The following is a 22,733-nucleotide window of genomic DNA, read 5'->3' on the forward strand; positions in this document are numbered from 1 at the left end:
TCCTCGCTTGTTTCTTCACAATACCTGCAGAACTTCTGATGATTTGGCTGTGCAAGTCTAGAACATGGGCGGGTATATGCAAATGTTGGGGGCGTAACTATTAGTGATCCCGACTGTAATGTCACAGTCGGTGTTATGTTCTGATTCAGCTATTTTTCAGTGGTCTTTTGAATGCACAAGATTTACATAAGAAGGAGGAAACAATGGTGTTTGAGGCTCACGGTATGTCATTTCCATGTACAGAACTGTTATTATTCAACTATGCCAAGGTAAATACAGTTTTCCATTCTATAGCACCTTTAAAAATACATAATTATATATACAATTTTAAAATCTAAATAATTGTATTATAGGAGGCATATTTGCTATATGTTAACTATGAAGAAAAGGGACATTTAAAAAGGGCTATTCATATAGTCTGACAAATGTTTAAGCTCCGTCCTCATACTGTTTTTTCGGGATACAAATAATCTTTTGCCATCTTTGTTATAGCAAAGTCCACAAAGGATATCTTTCTGAATAAGATGTATATTTTCATTTTCCATTTTTTTCATTGACTGACCTCTTCTTGAAACACTTATGTACCGGACATGGCCTGCTATAAATCAATTCACAAGCTTTTAACCAGCACGTGAATTCAAACAAGACTGCTACTACCTGTGATTATTCTTCCAGGCCATTTTACAGAAGGTAAAAGACACTGTAATCTTTACCAGCAATGTGCAGTCTAGAAAAATGACTGACCTGGACACTCTGGTTCAAGATCAAAATCACGGATAAGCTCTGGTAATTATTACTTTAAAACTAATTCTGTCTGAATAGGCCTAAAGAAGAGACTGTAATTAGAGGTAGCAGAACAGGACAGTTCATCCCAGAATGCATCTGGCTGAGGTGCAGTGCAGAAAGAATTATTTGGATAGCAGTTTAAGAGTGGCAGGGCCTCTCAAATGACTGTGATTCAGTCTGATTCAGTCATGAGACAAGCATGTGTGTGTGTCTACGGCACACAAAGAATGATTAGAATAGATGGCTGAGCTGATTAACTTCTACTCTGAACTCTTTAAGTCTACAGAGAGCGACTGATCAGGTAATGATGTATTTTTATTCTGAGAATAAGTGGTAATGTAAATATTACACTGGGAGAGGTAGGAGTATATTTAAGTGCTCCTATTTTTTCCAACAATGGTAACTCTTTAAAACGAGGTTCAATTTGCATTAGTCAATGCATTATGTTTTATAAACTAACAACAAATAGCATGTTTGCCACCTTTATTCATCAAGGTAATGTATTTTTATATTTTAGGGCTTAATTGCATCCATAATACAAGTTTGTGTTTATATATGTGTGTGTACTGTGTACATATTTATTATGCATATATAAATTCACACACATACATCTATATATATAAATATATACATGCATGTGTGTATTTATATATACATAATAAATAAATACAGTACACACATATATATATATATATATATATATACAGTACAAGTTCAGTTCATATACGGTACAAATTCAGTTTAAGATTAGCTAATCAATTATATAACATTAACAAACAATAAACAATGCTTTTTCGGGATTTATTAAATTAGGCTAATGTTAATTATATATATATATATATATACAGTATCTCACAGAAGTGAGTACATTAGCCTAATTTAATAAATCCTGAAAAAGCATTGTTTATTGTTTGTTAATGATATATAATGGATTAGCTAATCTTAAACTGAACTTGTACCCCAACAATCAGTGGAACAAATCAAATCCAATCTAGTAGTAGAATCCTGAGGCCTTCAAGCAGGTTGGGGGAAAAAAAGTTATCAAGTTTTAATTGTGCAAATAAAGAAATAAATATATATATAAAAAAGTACATACAATTTTTTATTTAAGATTGGAAAATGCACTTTTAAATGACTAAATATTCGCTTTCTCATGAATAACTATTATCTCAAGTTCATAGCTAAATTCTGTTTGTGATCAATCCGCAACAAAAAAAATAACTACTTTGGTACCATTTCTGCTTATGAAAATGAACTTTCTTTTAAATGTTCAACACTGTCTTTGTGACTACACATCGGTCATCTGTGAGCATATATACATGAAAAAACAGAGTAATGCACCAAGTAGCTGTACGGTGTAATGACTTTTCCTGTTTCCAGTATAATGCATCATAACCCTAGAAAAGCCCAGGCCAATATCATTCATGAGTATATCATTCCCTGCCTATTATGGCTGGGGTACATGTAAGGTGACCCTGAGAATCCCCAGAAGTTTAGCACAACAGAGTCATACGAAGCAGCAGTAAATTAAGATGCTCTGCTGTTGGTGTGAATGTTGATATCTGGGGTCAGTGATTTCCATGATGGATGTCCTAAACTTGTCGTGTGAAAGCGAACCACACCAAGAAAAAAAAAAAGCAACATTGTAATAATTTTAATCCCTGTTTCGGGAACAAAGCAATCGATCTACAGGTGTGAAAGCACCATTAGTGTTATTTTAGTAATGTTTAAGTTATTATAGTATATTTAGTATATTATAGTATTTTAGTATTTTATACCATTATCATTTTATTAATATTCTGAGCTTTATTTATTTATTTATTTTTGTAATTTTGACATTATTATTAGCTTTCATTTTTTTTATATTACAATTTAGGTTTTATTTACTTTTATTTTAGTTTTAGTTTTAGTTCAGCATTAGTTTAGTCAGATAGGTAGTTAGTTAGTCTATTTTTATGTATATATATCTTTTATACCATTTTTATACTTCAACTTCAACTTATATATATATATATATGATGAAACATTTTGCATACATGAACTGAAAAAAAAAATATATATATATTCAATAATACACATTTAGTAAAATATATATATATATATATATATATATATTGTTTAGTTCAATTTATTAAAATGCTATTAATATTTTTAGTTTCAAATTTATTCAAAAAAAAAAAAAAACCTGGTCTCTGTCCACTATTGGTTAGGTCATCCCTGACAGTTGTAGTGCTTTGTTTCCTTTCCTATACTTATTTTTGAAAATAATAAAAATAAAGAATGAAATACTTTCTAAATGAATAAATAGCATATTTACATGTAAATATTTTAAATGCATGAAAACCTTTCACATTTAAAATATTTTTACAAAATAAAAATCACAGCCAAAACTGCGGTAACATGTCACATCAAGGCCAATTCGAGACTAGTTGTTCACCACTGTGGTTGGTAGGTGGTAGGCAAAATTAGCCACAATTTCCCACCCTGTCAGTATTGACGATTAAGGTACAGTAGCCACATTAGCAACAGCGATGGCAGCAACAGTGTGATCTGAGATGCATTAGGACATGGCTGTAGATGTGTTTGAATAGAAAAGAATGCGTGAGGAGATGAGAGGAGAATGCAAACACTGATGACCTCTGACATGGCAGACGTCTGTGGTCTTCACATGGAGACATGCAGCCTGTGGACAGGCTGTGGGAAACTCAAGAGTTTCGTGACATTGTTCGTTATAAGACATGACACAGACTCATCCTCTCAGTTTAGATAATGTCTGCTGCTACACGTGTTCAGTCCTTGTGATGAAACTAAAATCAAAGGCACTAATAAACCACAAGCTCAACTCAAACATCATGTGATCTCACCATTAGAATATTATGTTGACCTTCAGTTCCCACACAAGGCAACAACGCTTAATGGAATCACCCAGAATCCCAGCACACTTTAGTAAGTGCAAAAAGCTGTCATCATATAAATCTGACAAACTTCAGGACACCGCGTTCACGGGTGCATGTCAGTCCTGGGTGTGTTTTTACTCAACTTAAAATGACATTTGTCTCTCAGCAAAGTGTGAGCTTGATTTAATGCTGATTCAGTTATCGGTCCCAGCTGTACAGCCAATATGAACTTCAACATAGTCCAACAACTAGAGCTAGAGCTTGTGCTGTAAAAGACGTGACTGTTCATTCCAGAAATGTCCTAACACAGTACTGCACACATTACTAAATAGTTAGCTAACACAAATACTTGACTATATGACAGTATCTCTGTTCCAAATCCTAGTGAGCTTCCTCACTGCCTTCACTGGCAGCATACAACTAAATATGCCACACAACTAACATGGAAAACTTGACTCTAACTGATATGAATACAGTTTGATACAGCAGCAACATTAAAGGGTTAGTTCACCCAAAAATTAAAATTAGCCAATAAATTACTCACCCTCAAGTCATCCTAGGTGTATATGACTTTCTTCTTTCAGACGAATCCAGTCGGAGTTATATTAAAAATTGTCTTTGATCTTTCAAGCTGTTTCATGGCACTCAGCGGGTGTTGCATGCATCAGTCCAAAAGAACACCATCCATAAAAAAGTGTCTCACACGGCTCCGGGGGGTGAACAAAGGCCTTCTGTAGCGAATCGATGCGTTTTTGTAAAAACAATATCCATATTCAAAACGTAATATTCAATTTAATCTAGCTTGCGCTCACTGTTGTAAACGGAAGCAGTTCCGGGAAGGCCGATGATACACGGGGCAACTTTTTTTGAGCAATGTTACATGGGCACTTTTCCACTGAAAATGGTTAACAAATTTATATCTGGATACTTCAAATCGGTCGTGGGCCCTGTCTCTCAACTGGTTGGCCGTTGACGGCAACATTGCCCAAAGTTGCCCTGTGTGTAAGATTCTTATTTTTTGTAGCAGCCTTCTTGTCTATGACTCAAAATCCGGCTCATGGTACTCTCATGAACGTGAAAAGAAGACTGACATGGAAGAGAAGAAATTATTAAATAAAGTCGTTATTTTTGTTTTCTTTGTGCACAAAAATGTTCTTGTAGAAAGCTCTCAGATTTCATCAAAAATATCTTTGTGTTCCGAAGATGAAGGAAGGTCTTTCAGGTTTAGAACGACATGAGGGTGAGTAATTAATGACATAATTTTCATTTTTGGGTGAACTATCCCTTTAAGCTGTTACAAAGAGCAGCAGACCTGGTTGCACCACAGCATCATGTCCTGGTTTTGGTGCATGTCAAAGTCTTTTTCAGTAGTTGCCTACAATCAGCAAATATGCCCTGACATACAAGAAAGCATACTTGTATAAAGCATACGTGACATACACGCACACACACACGCACACACACACACACACACACACACATATATACAAGCTCAGTGATTCTTTCTAACAGTCCCATGTCACTGTGCCACTCTCTTTCAGATCATATTGGCATTTCAATCTGATGGGTCTGATGGGTGCAATGCTCTCCATGGATGATAAACTGTCATCTGCATTAGTGTCTGTGTATTTTTTGTATAATACGACTTGAGTCTGGCTGATAATAATAAGAAACGTTTCTTGAGAACCAAATCAGCATATTAGAATGATTTCTGAAGGATCATATGACTGAAGACTGGAGTAATGGCTGCTGAAAATACAGTTATGCCATTACTGGAATATATTATACATATTTTAAAACAAAGTTCTATTACGGAGTAATAATATTTCACAATATTACCGTTTTACTGAATTTTTGATCAAACAAATGCAGCCTTGGCGAGCATAAGAGAAAATTTTGACAGGTAGTGTATATATGACAGTGTTTCCTTTAAGATTTTTCTGCATCTCTTTTGCATTGTACAACAAACACAGTGTGCTTCATGATGTCTGATTCACAAACAAATGACTCTTATGAACCAATTCTTTTGATTGACTCACTCAAAAAGATTCAGGTAACTGTATCAAACTAACAAGCAAGAATCTGACAGTGATCCATTCAAAGCAGTTACAAAGCACTCACAAGTGACTCCCTCTATGAATCTGTGAGCCAATTTTATTTGTATTTTTTTGCGTTATGTCCGAAAATAAACTGGAAACCGTTAATTGTGATGTAAACTTAATGCTCTGCAGACTTAATATCAGTTAAATTACAGACTACTTGCACATATTCACAATGTAAATGTCTGCTGCAATAATTTACAATAATCAATTAACAGTGACAAGTAAATTAGTAAAATAAGAAACTATGAACTGAAGCACATATTAAGTTCCTGTGTATGCATGAGTATTACACTATGTACTACAAGGCAACTGTTTCACATACTAGATGATCTTCTAATGATGGTGAAGCTTAAAATTATTTTAATGCATATCTATGTGAATTTTTAACTACTGCATTGTTTTTTTGATAAAACATGATGAATATGAATGACATACATCTGATACCATTTATATCAACCAGGTCTGCAATTTGCCAACTAAAAAAATTATTTGGCAACCAAATGCTCTTTGAACGTTCTCTGAAAGTCCTTTTTAGTGGTTATCAGCCACCAGGTTATACGAGTTTCTGCGGTTTACACACTTTTAAACTCTAATAAGACCAGTATGACACTTTCCCAGTAAATGACCATGTCTGTAAATTAGCTGATGAAACACTGAACTGAGATATTAACTTTCTCTCACTCTATTGCTCTGAACTGAACTGAGATATTAACTTTCTCTCACTCTATTCTCAATCTCAACACATGATAAAGTAAGTTAGTGTAACAGGATCAGCTTTCTTCTAGGCTGAAACCATCTCCCTTAAAGATCTTCAAAGACCTTTTTGAGGTATATGGAGAGCAACCTGGTCCAAGGTTAGTGCACAGTTAAGTCTACAATCACCTGCCATTGCTGCGGTCATATCTGGGTGAATATGTGATGAAGGTTTAGTCATGTATTGTGGAATGTTCTTTAGCATGACAGTGGCCAGAACTGACTTGTTATCTGGTGGGTGGGATCAAGTTCTTAACCTCTCCCTCAACCCTGTGGTAAAAACAGCAATCGCTGCTGATGTGAGTGTCGTGTGACATCAGAAAGGGAGGGAAGGATATGAGGGGAGAGGGAGACAGAAAATTTTTTATTTCAGCAGGGGTCTGTTTAAAATACCCACTTAATCCAACACACATCCTTAAATGTATGCATTTACAATGCTCATGAATTCTGCACTGTGTCAGCACCCATTAGCACAATAGGACTCTGGGAGAAGACAGAGGAGTGGTGTAGCACTTAAAGGCATAATTCTCCCAGAAATTGTGTAATCATTTACTCACCCTCATGTCGTTCCAAACCCGTATGAGTTTCTTTCTTATGTTGAACATAAAAGATCATATTTTGAAGAATGCTGGTAATCAAACAGTTGATGGTCCCCTATTGACTTCCATAGTATTTATTTCCCTGCTATGGAAGTCAATGGGGACCAACAACAGTTTGGTTCTTCAAAATGTTTCAAAATATCTTCTTTTGTGTTCAACATAAGAAAGTAACTTATACAGGTTTGGAATGACAGGAGGATGAGTAAATGATGACAAATTTTTCATTTTTGGGTGAACTATTCCTTTAAGACAGCTTGGACAGCGTAGTGGAATGGCAGCGTTTGAAAAAAAAAAAAACCTGTTTGAAAACAAACATTATTTTTAATTTCTGCTTGGTGCTGCAAAAATTACACATTGCACCTTTAATGGTGCACTGAATGTTTTGAGTTTATGTTACATTGGTTGATATGGCAGTAGTATTGGAGCTATACTGACATCATGCAAAAGTAGAAAAATAGTTTTCAGTTTTGATGTCATTTTAGAAATGAGCTAGCTATAAGCGGTCATGTAAATCTCCATGTAAAACTGGAAATGACTATTTGGCAGCCAAAAAAAAAAGCTACTAAATCTACAGCATAAAATACACTGTATGACTAATTTAGTCCAATTCCATAATGAATGAATCTTATGACCTTGAGCGTTTAGTGAATCAAAGGCATAAAACACAACCAGTGTAGTGGTTCCCAAACAAATGATTCCTGAGTTACTTGAGTTAATAACCAAAGCATACAATGTCACCTCTGTAATCTGATTCTCAAATAAATGCTTTTCATGAGCCAATTCTTTGTAGTGAATCAAAAGCATAGAACACAACCAGTCTGATCCCCCCCTCCAAAAAAATAAAATAAACAGGTGAAGTCTGATTTCTCAAGGAATGTCTCTTATGAGTCTAGTTTTTTTAAATGAATGAAATTAATGAAAGCACACGACATGACCAATGCACCAACCAATAAGTAATTAAAAGGTCTTTGTAAAACAATTTTTTTTTAAATTAAAGAATTCAATTTAGTTCTAATATTTATATTTCATAATTTGGCAACAGCCTGTTGAGGACAGTAAATGCAATACAAATTATTTTTGTTTCTTTTCCCAAATATTTTTAGAATCATTAAAATGTTTAAAGGAACCAAAAAGGAAGCCGAAACTAAGCCCTGATTTGTAAAATTGTTATATATCGGAGGTCATTTTTGGTTGATGCATTTTAAGAACTTGATTTACTACTATGGTCATTTTGTATTATGTTTGAAGAGATTATTTTGCTCTTTTAAGGATACACAGGCGCTCACAAAAACTGTGCACCAATTGTGAGTGCAGTTATTTCTGCAAGCATGCATTTAGCATGACTGGTGCAGATTGCAATTTAATTAGCTGTTAATCATCTATAGAACATAAATGACCATGTGTGTGCATCATGCTGTTTTCTGGCCATTAGCGACAGATGAGCTAAAGAGTGTAGCAGGCCATTAGCTCTCTGCTGCATGTGTCTGTCTCTGACTGAGTCGGTGCCCTCATTACAAATGTAGCCCATTGTAGCAGAGTAGAACAGCTGACATCCCCTAATGCCAGCTATAAGTCATCAGCGGTGCTCATGCCCACTTTACACACACACACACACACACACACACAAGAAAGAGGAGCTCCTGTTAATGAGGGGTTTCTGGGATTAGTGTAAAATAACTGCTGACAGAGACAGGGCATACTAACTGATCGGAAAGAAACCTTACAAAATTATACATTTATATTACATATGCATATACACTTATTAAAAGTTTGTGGTCAGTTAGATTTTTAAAATGTTTTTTTGAGTCTCTTATGCTCAATAAGGCTGCATTAATCAAAAGTACAGTAAAACTGTAATAATTTGAAATATTATTACAATTTAAAATAACCATTTCCTATTTTAATTAGAGGTCGACCGATTGATCGGCCGATTTTTGGCATTTTTTAATTAATTGGCATAGGCCGATTGTGCTGCAAATTAGGCTGATTTATAGGCAGGCGCATCTGCGGGCAGCTAAGCGTTGTTGCGGAACACCGGAGAATCTCTCACTTACTGTCTTTAGAAAAGTTTAGATGGTATTATTTTCTATTCATCTTGCCTTGGCCTCTGAAACCAAGGAAACGCTTTACGCGCCACCTGCTGGCAGAGAGTGAATCTGCGTCTCATTCAGCTCGTCCGCTGTTTCATGCAGATATATTTTTTATGTATAGTTTCACAAAACTGAAGTCAAATCATTCTGTTTTTGCTTCAAATTTCGAAATTATACAATCCAATTTAGATTAAAAACTGCTCATGTTGCATGTATGCAGCATCTTTGTTTGGATCATGATTAAAATGCAGTGGTTGCCTCTCATTTTAAATGGAAAGAGCACAGACAAAGCCTTGTTTTGTTTATATGAAGATATTTCTTTATTTGTGTTTCTTACTTATTTGATTTGGGGCTTGTTTTAAAATTTTAATTTATTTTTGTTATTTACATTTACATTATATTTAAATTTTGTTATTTAGCAGACACTTTTATCCAAAGCAACTTACAAATGAGGACAATAGAAGCAATCAAAACCAACAAAAGAGCAATGATATGCAAGTGCTATATTAGTATATTATTATAGTGTTATATTTCAATTTCACAAAGAAACGTGCAGCATTTTGTCCAAGCAATAATAAAAGGACAAATTTTATTTATAATTTGTCTTAAATCTAATTTTGTTAAAAAATTCGTCAATCGAATCGAATCGTGAAATCAAAATCGTGAATTGAATCGAATCGTGACTTGAGTGAATCGTTACATCCCTATCACTTGGCCATTTGACTTATAGTAGTGTCCAGTGTTTCCATACATTGAGTTATTACTTCGTTGAATAAACTGATCACTGCACGTTTCAAAATTAAAATGCAGTGCTGGTGTTTTTATATGAATGTATCTTTGAAAAGAATCGACTGTCTTCAGAAAACTTCGGTGTCATTTTCAATTAGTCTTTCCTGTAATGCCTGATAAAGTAGCGTTTGTGAGCGCAGTGCTTATTTGATTACAGCCATTACCGGGGAAACCGATATATCTCCCGCTCCAGAATGAATTTGCATTTGAAGTCTGTGGGAAACAAAATGATCAAAAAAATCAGCATCATATATCGGCCATCGGCTACCCTGATTTCTAAATATCGGCATCGGCCAGTGAAAAACCCATATCGGTCGACCCCTAATTTTAATATATTGTAAAATGTAATTTATTCCAGTGATGGAAATCATTCATGCTTTGAAGAGAACAAAAGAACTAAACTAAACAATAAGTTGCTAATGCATTCATGTCACTCTCTTTTGGACACTGACAGCTCATTTGAGGAAACAGATGCATGTCTTTACCGAACTGCATTTTTTCTTCACCACAATTACTCCCATCAGCCCTTGCGGTCCATGGGTAACCCACACATTGTGGTCCTAGAAAGCACATGGTCTTTAGTATAAACAAAACACACTAAAATGTCCAGTAACCAAAAATAAATAAATGTAAAAAATAAAATCCCTAAATAAAAAGTGAGTTAATTACCTTGTTTACAGTCACTCCCGGATTTAAATTTAAATTCAAAAACTTTTCACTGTGTGCATGGCCTACTTTGCTAATATAACAAAGCAACACAATTTTAAAACATAAATTTGTTTTGGTAGAGGATGACAGCTTAAAATATCCCAAAAAAATATAATACCTTTGACTCTTATGACAACAAAGGATCTCATGTTACATAAATGTGCACTTACTACTGACTACAAGCTGCCCATGCAGTTAGTTTAGATTGTGTCAGAACATTTGACACTCTGTACAGAAGCACTGTCATGCAATTTAATGGCAGGCAGAGTCTGTGACATAAGGCAGTGACACCAATGAATGCAGCACCAGTGCTGTTCATAACAGTGCAATCAGTATGACTGTGACTACTACTTTTCTATAGCATGTACACACATCAAAGAGAAACGAGCACTTTATCTGATAGTGATCAAACAACTAAAGTCTGTGCAACCCTACACACAGACTTAGAGAAGTGTGTGAACGTCTGTGTGCATGTCAGAACAGTGACACTGGATGAGGGGGTTGTGTGCGTGTGTGAGACACAGAAAGAGATGATTAATGGGAGAGTCAGACTGATATCAGAGTTGTAATTATCAGCATAAAACAGGTCACAGCATTAGCGTGCACACACGCACACACAAATAGACACAAAGAGCCAGACACGCTGGCCAGAGCCACTCGCAATCAGCACTTTAACAGCAATTTAATAAGGGAGATAAAGAAAGATGGAGAGAGAGGGAAAGAAAAGAGATGGAGACACAGAGAGTGAACGTACGAGTCGGTTGATCCGTACGAACTCCTCAGGACTCTTGGCCCAGGGCGGCAGCTCCACATCTGACACCACCGTTCCATCATCCATCACTCCCAGGTTGTAATTATTGGAGTTGACAAACATCTCTGGGAGGTAATAGAACTCAGGGATCAACTCCTGTGAGAGAGACAGAAAAAAGGCATATGTAACTATAAATTTCTAATTATTAACTGATAAAATAATTAGTTTAGGGCTTGCAATCAATTTTAAATATTTAATCTTAATTATTTTCATAACTTTTTGGTACATGATGTTAACAAATGCAGTTCCTTTTCAAGAAAAAACTAAATAAAATGTATATATGTACTGTATAATATGTATAAAACGTGTAAATAAAATATGTATATAATGTAAAAAAATAAATAAAAGGTGTTGTTGGCAATATATATTTTTTTATAGATTTGTTGGCATGTTTGCCAAAATGATAAACATTATGGTAACATTTAATTAATTGCATCATTAACACAGTGACTTTGACATTCCTAAATTAGACATATTCGAATCAAAAATAATGATTCAAAATAATTCACCACATAACATTCAATAATTCATTCCAAACAAGAAAGTAAACAAGGAAGAAAAGCTGATTATTGTGCAAAAGCAGATGCATCCAGTTTCAAGTATTTCTAGATATCTATACAATATAACAGCTCATTAAATGGGAATCAGGACTGGAGGAATCAGTTATTCCTTTGAATCTTTAGCCTTTAATCTGTGCCATGCTGCCACTCTAAGTGAAAGATGCAGTTGGAGCTACTCTAGTTTAATATCCAATTTTAAAGTCTTCACAGAAAGAGTGACTGCATGTCATCCTGAAAGAACATTAAAACAGCAGTGCAGTGGCATGCTTCAGTCAAAGCATGGTAAACAGTAATAGATCTCTTTCCTCATTTATAAAATGTATGGGCATTTTTCTTAATTCTCATTACACAGTGTTTGGAGGAAACAATCATTCTTGCTGCTCTTGCTACAGCGCTCAAATGTGACATTTAATTTGATAACTTTATTACAGTATCTGACCCTGTCGTTCTTAGGATTTTGTAAATCAGTGGATAAAGTGGATAAACCCATGGAGGAGCAAATGAATTAAATATGACATGTTGGTCTAATGGACCTTTCCTGTTATGCAGCAACTTGTAAACATGAAAAGAAAATGAATATGCCTGTATTCCTCTAAAAGCGATAAAAATATTTCTCTAAAAGGTATACCTGGCTTTCTGAAATCTGCTTTGGTCAAGCTTATTATATAACTTGATATATATATCAAGACAAACAGGATTATATGAGACAAACAGGATTCTTAAAATTGTTTCAATGGAGAGGAATAAAACTCTGGGTCTAAATGTAAAAATATCAGCCATCAAATTAAAATTTTTAACTTGTACTTGGTATTGGTCTGAAGTTAGTCCTTGGAGGATAAACATGCTCTTGCTCTGCAGAAACATGAATCCCTTGGGAGAACCATCTAACTGACAATCTATCACTCACTCTGTAGTCATAGACCAATCAAGTTCTGTCTCACATCCAAATTAATCTATGGTTTTCTGTGAAAGGTCCATTAAAAAGAGCAAAAACCACATGGTTAATGTTTCTATGTAGAATAATAACATTTTAGGTTTAAATTTAAACATCCATATAAGAATAAATAAAACTTTACATGTTTAATATAACATAGCATGCATTAATATGTATGTGTATTGTGTATATACAACACAGCTCCTCAGTGCACTGCGAGTGGCCAATTAGGTGAGCAAACAAAAGGTGGAAGTTCAAAACTAGCCTCCTGCCTCATTTCTTTCTGGTCCTCTCTTTAAAACCGAAGTCTTTAAAACAAAAAGGTCACGATTTTACAATGGCACCAGGCGTCCTGAGGTTCATGTATGGAGCCTGGTGTAAATTTGGCGTCTTCATTGGCAGCACAAAGACCCACAGCCACTTAACCAGTGGTGGGAGGGGGAGGGAGACCAAGGCCGGGGTTCGGGAGGAGCTATTATGTGCAATAGCCCTTGAGTAGAACTGGTCATAGGGCAAAACCTGTGATCCAAAATCCTGTCCTGCTGCGGGTCAGTAGAGAGGGGTGCCCCTGGGCCCGCTCTTAGGTCCTCTCTGATTCCCCTGAGGGGAAACTTTCAGTGTCCGCACTGCTTTCAGCCTAGTGCACGGGGGTCAGGGGATGGAGGTTAAAGGTCAGGCCAGAGTTTGCCTGACTAGAGACAGACAGGATCAGCGTGGCTTTAGGCCATTATAGCTCTCTTTAGCCTAGACACAAAAACTGCTAAAGGCTTTTCACCCCTTGGTTGAATGAGGGGGTGTTTCTAAATGTGGGGGGACTGCTGTGCTTTTTGTTTTTTTTAAGAAAAAGGGATAACAGCATGGCAAATTGATACATTATTAAATTTGAAGGCATTTCTTTGCTTCTCATTTGCACCTATCAGACCTTTTTTGCAAGGTTAAGAAAAGTGAAACATGTTTGAAATGTTCCACAGCTTCAAAGTCAAATAAACTGAAGGTGATTTCCAGGTTTTTAGTCAAGTCCTCCATTCAGTTTTGATGCACGCCAACCCTGCTATGCTGATCCACAGTGACAAGCTCACGTAGAATCCAAACTGGGCTTTGAGTGAGCTTTCGGTATCAAGTGTGACCATGTAATGTGAGCCACATGTCTTATTATCAAATGAGCGCAATCAGCCCCTGAAAAACGGCAGCATGCAACGACCGTGCTAACAAAATGGCTGTCTGTTGTAATGAATATTTCAAGAGGTCTGGACATTTGTTAAAGTTAATGCTGAACACTCTGAGGGCCTCTGAGTGTGCAGTTGGGATTGCTGTCTGACTTTGGTTTGGGGCCGAACGACAAAAGGTTCAACTGAGGGTTAGAGTGTTATGAAAGGTTTCGCAAGAGAGAGTGAAAGGGGGGAAAGGGGGGAAGTTTGAAATCAAGATTAGTTTAAAGCTTTGATCAAGGACCCTTGACGCTTTCATAGTAGCATGACAAGGATTGGTTGTGACCGTACATGTGCTAGGGCCAGTTTTTATGGAAAGGTGATGGGGGCAGCCGGGCAGAGAGCTGCAGTGTCTCCATGACAACTGCCCTCACACCAAGTCCCAGCAAGCTCCAGTTACCAAGAGGAAGTCAACTCACTAGAGAAATGTCTAATCATGTAATAGCCTCCACATTTGTGAAAAATATCAGTGCAAGGCAAAAACCAATTCCAGGGACCGACTGATGCCTGAATAAGAGGAAATAAGCACAAGTACAGCTTGGGCATGTGAATAACTATGGATTCATGACAATGAAAAAAATGAAAATGAAAAAAAAAAAAAAAAAAAAAAAAAAAGCATTTCTATGTTAGAAGACATCACAAAGCATTTCTGAGTGTCATGCACATATGTTGACATACCTTCACGTCAGACGTGTCCCTCTGGCAGTTTCTCCAGGCTCTGGACACTGAAGAGAAAGTGCGATCTGCGTGGTCAAATTTCCCACCTTGGAAATTCAGGAAGAACGTCGTGAAAGGCTCCTGAGAATAGAAGAGAACGAAAAAATATGGACTTTCCACACACATTCACGCTAAAATGAGTATTAAAAAGTCATTTTAGGGCCTAAAACAACTACAGGGCAAATTCCATTGAGCACAGATCATGTATTTAATAACTACGAGTCTACTTTGATCAGCGTTTAGCCTGCAATTTTAACATTTTTCAATATGTGCAACCAGACCAGTATCTCTTATTTAGCATCGATGCCTGCTGTTCATAACAAAGCCTTATACAATATGATCCTAATTTGTGTGCACTAAATGACATCCTCTTCCCCAAAAGAGGGACCTGAATGCTAAAGAAACCTGTTATTAACCCTGGTCAGACAGTAAATCCTTTACAAGTGCATTATTTGTTCTTTTCTAATCATGCTTAATCTTGTTTGTGCAGAATCAATAGGTGGTTCTTTTGAAACAATACCTCCCCGATGAGAAGGACGCAATTAGAGTGAATAGCTACACCATGAAAGAAAAATACCCTAATTACGCAGAGGCTTTTGGGTGCTTGACTGAATTTAACACCCTACTTTTTTCTGTCAAGAGCCTCAATATCACGAGGTTGCTGATTTGTGCTATGGTACATGAATTAGGGTGTTTGGTGAAGTGGATTTGGGATAAGCCTGATAATAATGGGATGGGATCAATACAATGGGCCAACAGGGAATGGCAATGAAAGTGAAAAACTGTAACAATTACAGTGATGGCCAGGAATGGGTTAGTGACCTCTAGCTCTCGCTCTCTCTCTTTGTGAGTAGAATTTATAAGGAATATGTGAATGCTCTAAACATTAAAACTAAATAAAACACAGACCTAATTTAAATGTGAAGCAACTGACACTGTACAAAGGCTTAGAGAGGACCATGGGACTTTATAACTGTAAAACTAATACAGAACTGCTTATATTGAACAAAACCATGCTTCATCAAAATACTGTTATAAAGCTTATAAAGTATTTTTCCTCCCGAGTGTCGCGTCTTTGTTCTCTGCAGATATTAGAACACAAAGGATGAAGGGAAGATGAGCGATGTGTTGTGTGTTTGTTAGTATGCAGATAAGGCCTACATTTCAATATAACAATAAATCAACCTGACTGAGCACGCACATATGCCCAATTATAAACAACAATTAGTTGCAATGTGCTTCACAACAGATCACATGATGAATGTGTAACATTTTGCCGCAGCATAAAGACCACAGAACTGCTATGTTTTAAAACCCTTTAAAAAGTGCAAATCATTTTGACAATTATGATCATGTCCCGTTTATTTGTCCTACATAAACAGACTATGAAAAAGCAAATGTTAAAGGAAATAATGCACTGAGAAATGGCACACTGACATGCTTTTCTTTTTTGTGCGACTGATGTTATAAAAAAAAGATTTAAAAATTGTGCAGTTTGGAGTTAGATACATCTCTGTGTTACAGTGTGAAACTTACAATCCTGAGTAGCCACATCTGAGTAAAGCTGGAGGTGGAATAGTGTGTGCCGTAGTGGAATTTGGGCACCTGCTCATCCTCCCATGATTCAAAACGTTCAGAAAAGAATGCAGCCCTCTTTGGGTTGAGTGCACCAATAGGCTGTAATAAGAGAGGACAACATTATTGTAATAAACATAAAACTGAATTAATTAAGCATAAATGTTCAAGAACCAAAGAAATAAATTATTAGAATAAGGACCACAGGTGTTAAAAGGTAATAATTTATTAATGGTAATTATTTATTTAAATAATAATTTAGTGCAGCTGTCAAGTTTCATCAATAATAGACTGTTATTTTTAGTGAGTCACATTCAACAGTCTGTTTTCTGTATCTGTGAATAAAAATAAAATCTTACAGTTCATGTAGGTGATTGAACAAAATAATTGTGTTCATTTGTACTGCTGTTCATATGTTTGGGGTCTGTAAGATTTTTAAGATTTCTAAAACTGTAACATTGTGAAATATTATTACAATTTAAAATAACGTTTTCTTTTTTAATATATTTTAAAATGTAGCTTATTCCTGTGATAGCAAACCTAAAAATTTAGCAGCTATTACTCACATTTTCAGTATCACATTATCTTCCAGAAATCATTCTATTATGCTCATATAGTGCTCAAGAAACATTATTATAATCAATGATGAAAACAGTTGTGCTGCTTAATATTTTGGAACAGTGGTACTTTTTTTTAATCAAGATTCAGTGAATGACAAATTGAAAGTTCCAAAGAACAGCATTTATTTGAAATGTAAATCTTATAGCATTATACTTTTATTGTTGATCAAATTAATGAATCCTTTCTGAATTAAATAATTTCTTGAAAAAAACCATACTGACCCCTACTTTTGAATTATGTATATTTGTACATTCATAATGGTGTTAAACATTAATAGCAAAGGGTATATTGAATTTAAGGCAGGGGATGAGAGTTGAGGTATGAGAGTTCTAATACTCTCTTGCCATGCATTGGGTTTTATAAGAAGCATTGATTAGCTGCTTTAATTCTTCATTGATCTGAAGAAACCCAGCATATGGAAATAGGTCATTATTTAAATGCTCATTTATATGTATTGTTATTACCCTGCTGAGTCTTTATTACTCTTGAACTGCAGCTCTCTCTCTCTCTCTCTCTCTGTCTGTTTCTCATTTCTTAGTATGATCAATAGTAATGGAATGATGGAGTTCCTTGAAATGAGAGTGGGCAGGACAGATCGACCATCTCCATCTTCCTCTCATATCATAGCTGTGTAATGAGGGTCCTCAGCTGCTTTTCTATTGATTACAATGGTGCTAGGACAATATGTGTGTGAAACCACCGATTGTATCTTTTAATGCTCCACTGTGCTTATGTGGCTATGTGTGCCTGCATTAATGTTATATTTAACACTGTGCAAGAAGGCCAAGGGCTGTGGGGCTCATTTCAAAATAGAGGTTAAATATATTCCACTAATTCTAATATAATCGTGATTAAACCATGTTTTGGATTTAATTGGGATTTAAAAGGGAGCGCTGTTTAATCAACATTTGATTGTAAATCACTAAAGCTTGTATAATTGTCACTGAAATGTAATAGACTTATGCTGAGCTCTCTTGTGGCAACTACGGTGAGAACACACACTGAATTAAACATTGTGCGATTTAACTGATTGATTGCGGTAATAACAGGACCCTCATTAAAGAAAGAAAAGGGAGAGCAGGATAAAAAACATCTCTGTCATAGCTCAGTGTGAGTGTGTGTGTGTGTGTGTGTGTGTGTGTGTGTGAGTGAGAGAGTGTTTCTATGTGTATGTGTAAATTTGTGTGCATGTATATGAGTGTGTGTGTGTTCGTGCGAGCCCCTCGTGTTGTTTATGCTCCAGTACAATAGGGTCTCGTGACAGTGTCGTTCATCAGGGTTATCCCCGTACCACAGCGCAGTGTGATGGAGTGAACGCACACCACCGACCCTAATACGCTCTGGCAGCACTGCTGAATATTTCTCTAGTGACGGCTCAAATAAATGAGCTGCCCCAATGTTTTTAATTAGACTGCAAATCTGAACAGACTGCCAGTAGCTTTGAGTATCAGCACTTCACCGTGCTGCTCAAAATTCAGGGTTTCTGAGGGGGGAATTCATGAATTGGGCCTGATAGCTTTGTGCATTTGCACACGACTGACGATTAAACAAGTCACAAATATGCCCAAAAATTATCTGCTGGATGCAATTTGCATTGCCCACTGTGATCTAGGCACCTTTAAATGCAGAAAGTGTGCTTGTCTAAACAGTGACTTAATTTAAGTTCTGAATTAGAAGGTTTTTTTTTTTTTGCACTGAAACACAGCAAGCAAAAGGGGTGCAATGTAATATATTATTATAAGAACTAATCCACTATGCTACATGACTAAATACTACCCCCCAACATTGCATGTTTTCTGTGTCTCTTTAATCAAATACACTTGATTCAGATCATCAGCTCATTAGTAGAGACTCCAAGACCTGAAATGGGTGAGTCAGACAAAGGAGATGCAAAATGTGCACAGTTGGGGGGCTCTAGGAACCACTGCATTATAGAAGGTGTGAATGTGTATCTAGTGCTCAGTTGAAAGGGTGCAAATGATGTGATGCAGGGCGAATCAATATGCCATTAACTACATCACAGTGAGGGTGGAGAAACAGGTCAATAAATTTTGTTATCGTTGTTAATGTACAAATATAATACCATGCCTTAGCCAGGACGTCTTTTATTTTATCTGTCACTTCACTAGTATAGGATGTCTCCCTCATATATTTCTTAATATACCAGATAAAATATTAAAGTCACAATGGAAATCATATTGTTTAGCTTTCGTTTATCACAATATTGCAATTAAAGTCAGCATGAAATGGAAATTCACCCTATTTTCTAAATGCATCTTATTGATCTTATTGTGAATGATTCATTCAGTGTTTTTTATTTAATGATTCAATGTTTTTGAGCTCGTAAATTTTAATCAAACTGTCATAACTCGATTTTCCGGTTAAATGATAGACTTCTCTCTGGTGATGTATGCTGGACTTTTCCAATCATTTAGTCTATACTTAAACCCACCCTTTTCTCACAATTGACTGCAAGCTCACATTCAGATCAGATCTGCCTCCATCCAATCAATGATCAATAAATAGAACCCTACATTTTTTTCTTTTTCTACAATCTGTTTCACTTGGATGTACAGTACATCAAAATACGGAAGAAAATCTGTTGCTACTTCTGTTACATTGCAACTTTAAGTGAACATGAGAGAGAATTTGGCCATTTGCTGTATGTCTACACTTCTAACTTCTAACATAAGACAATTTATTAAATAATATTTTTTAGTAGTAATAGTTATTTCCTTTTTTTCCTTTTCAAAACTTATAGGTTTCTGCTGTGTCCTCAAATTCCATCCTGTTATTCTTTTGTGAAATTCATTTAACTAAGAAAGGGCAGTTCCTTGATGTCAACATCATTTAGGAAGTGACTTTTTTGTAGAAAAGCTACAGCACATCAATAAAAATGAATACATAAATAATTCACTCTCCCAACCTGACCTGTGTGAGTCTCTCTCTCTCACGCATATGGAACAATTTCAGTCATAATCCTAATATGGTTTTGATGCATTGTGATATGTATTGTAGCGTGTACATTATTGTGAAGTATTTTAGAATAATAAAAAGAAACAACTGATGAATATGCATGTGTATCAATATCCACTGAGACAAATAAGAAGCGGAAATATATTTGGAAAGCGGCTCGCTCAGTTGTGTCAGTTTTGTTCTTTCTGGCCGCAGTGATAATTCTGGCTGCACCAGATGTCACGAAGAGGTTAGAGTTTATGATAAGAAAGCCAGCGGGGTCATAACGATGAGACAAAAGGAACATAAATTTATGAAGCACATTCCTCTGCCCGCAGGGAAGACAGTCCATGTGACACGGCGTCTATGGCAATTTCACCTCACTGCGTAAAAGGTCCCACATGACCTGCTTCTATCAAAGCAGTGCTAGGATGTGGCATACGCAGACGGCAAGAGAGAGCGGGAGGGGTTAAGGACAAAAAGAGGAAAGACACACAGCATATACAAGGTTCAGATGGCCTTCACAGGCAAGACGGTGTTGTCATGGTCCACTGGTCATACACTGATATTGCCTGTGTCAACAGCATGAATAAAGCAGTTGTAATAAAGACTGTTGAGATTTGCTGTTGTTCGCTGCAGAGGGAGGGGTGGCTGCTCTCGCTCGGCCTCCGTTTCTCCCTAAGGCTTGAAAGCTTGACTGAACATAAAGGCAAGGCTGTCAAAACTCGAGAGAGAGTTTGAGGGAGGGAGGGATGGAAAGAGAGAAACAAAAGCGAGGGTGATGTAGGATGGTGTGCAGGACTGTTGTCTTTTAACCTAGTGGGCGGAAGCCATTGCAAAGAAACAGAACAAGGCTGAACAAATTATAAATAAATAAAGAGATATGCTGCAAGCTGTGTGTTGGCTTTAACAGTGTGTCTCTGTGTATATTTATTTGTTCAAGCATGTACTGGGGGAAAGATAACAGTCTGCCACTAACAGCTGAAAACTAGATACAGTATATACATTGCATTGCTTTCAGATCAATTGATTTTTTCTTTAATTGATTGGCATTTTTAATTTTTACTATAACATTACGAAGCATGCCACAATGTCTGGGAATATTTTTGAGCGATGAAACACTCAAGAGTAAAGAGTTTTGAACCGATTCTTTGAAATGGACAGCCTGAAGTAATCCATGCGTAGATCTGAGCTGCTATTGATATTTTCTTATTGCTCTCTTACTTGCAAATCATGAAACAAAAAGACCCTTTAGATGGTCTTTAGGAACTTAAGTTAATTAAGTTAATTGTCAAGTAAAGAGCACATTAAAACAATGTTTTAATGTATTGCATTGCATTGCACTGCATAGATAGATCAATAGATTGTTTCTTTAATTGTTTGGCATAAAACAATGTTTTAATGTACTGCATATTCACAAAGTTGATTCATTTTATATTGTCAACTACATAATATTGAAAATATTCCAGTTATATAATATATATTAACCTAAACTACTCTGTACCTGAAAGAAATAGTTTTTGCAGAATGTGAATTGGCAAAACAGAGACATTTCTTTGCTAAAGGCAATGCAGTAGATACAGATAGCATCATGCATATAAATCTGCACTGGAGAGCAATATGAGCGATGATCTCAGTCTGAAGACAGTAAGGGTGACTTCTGAAACCTCATGGTTCTTGTTGCACAGGAATTCATCTTCCATTATCTCTCAGTCCTTTGTTTTCCTGCCTCTTAGAACTGATTTATTCTGCCATTTTGGGTCAGAGTGGACACTCGTTCGATCATCTGAGCTCTAAAAGTAATCCTCTGTCCTCCCTCCATTGGCCACCATTACATGAAATTGATGGTCATTTTTGAGGCAGTGACTGGCAAGCTTTCACAAGCACTTTTAAAGTGGAGTTTAAGGGTGGAGGCGTTTTAAAACACAACTTTTGTCCTGCAACTCAATTACCCAAATGGTGCAATGTGAGTAAAAAGCATTCTTTTGGAGGAGTGCCCCCCAGCTCCCTGACATAAAATATTTATCAGGTCTAGACTGAGGAAGAAGCTCTTCAAAACACCAGTTTTGAGATACAAACATAAGTGAGCCACATTGAAATAAAATGGAAATAAACATCATCGTCAGGACAGGATGGACTGGACTGAATATCTCAACTAGCATCTAGGATCTTCCTTCTGACTAATGCTGGTTAATCACTGTCACTTCAGCGAAACAGCTATTAGTACTTTAGGGGTAAACTCACTACACAACAATCGATTGCAATTACAGACCATGGTATCAGGACTACAGAATGATCAACCAGGAGAACAACCTCAATCCACTGGCCTCAAGTGTTTGAGTCTGAGTCCCGATTTAGGAGAACACAAGCCTTGCTTGCAAAGCTCTATTATGGATCATAGAAAATTCCGATTTGCAGTGTTGAAATATGCTGTACTATAGACACATAATATTTAATCATTATATGTATGTTTACATGTTTAATATATAATTATAAGTCTGAGTACAGACTGATCCTTAGCAATACAAAAATGGACAAAGTTTTCAAATAAAGAATTCTGAAATATTTAAAACAAACTTTAAGACACAATATGAATAAAAAAATATTTAACATGCTGCACTATTACAC

The 22,733-nt window shown here is 36.1% G+C and overlaps 1 protein-coding gene across 1 annotated transcript in view; it reads right to left on the reverse strand.

Moving 5' to 3' along the window:
- Positions 1-22,733, reverse strand: part of lrba (LPS-responsive vesicle trafficking, beach and anchor containing) — a 316,503-nt gene that overhangs the window by 63,905 nt on the left and 229,865 nt on the right. The window contains exons 45-47 of the mRNA XM_016559864.1: positions 16,491-16,631; positions 14,916-15,035; positions 11,479-11,631 (exon numbers count right to left, since the gene is read on the reverse strand). Of these exons, the coding sequence (XP_016415350.1) occupies positions 11,479-11,631; positions 14,916-15,035; positions 16,491-16,631 (414 nt within the window). The remainder of the gene's footprint in view (positions 1-11,478; positions 11,632-14,915; positions 15,036-16,490; positions 16,632-22,733) is intronic.

This window comes from Sinocyclocheilus rhinocerous, unplaced genomic scaffold (genome assembly GCF_001515625.1).
Source record: "Sinocyclocheilus rhinocerous isolate Xijiao unplaced genomic scaffold, SAMN03320098_v1.1 scaffold1129, whole genome shotgun sequence".
NCBI classification, from domain to species: Eukaryota; Metazoa; Chordata; class Actinopteri; order Cypriniformes; family Cyprinidae; genus Sinocyclocheilus; species Sinocyclocheilus rhinocerous.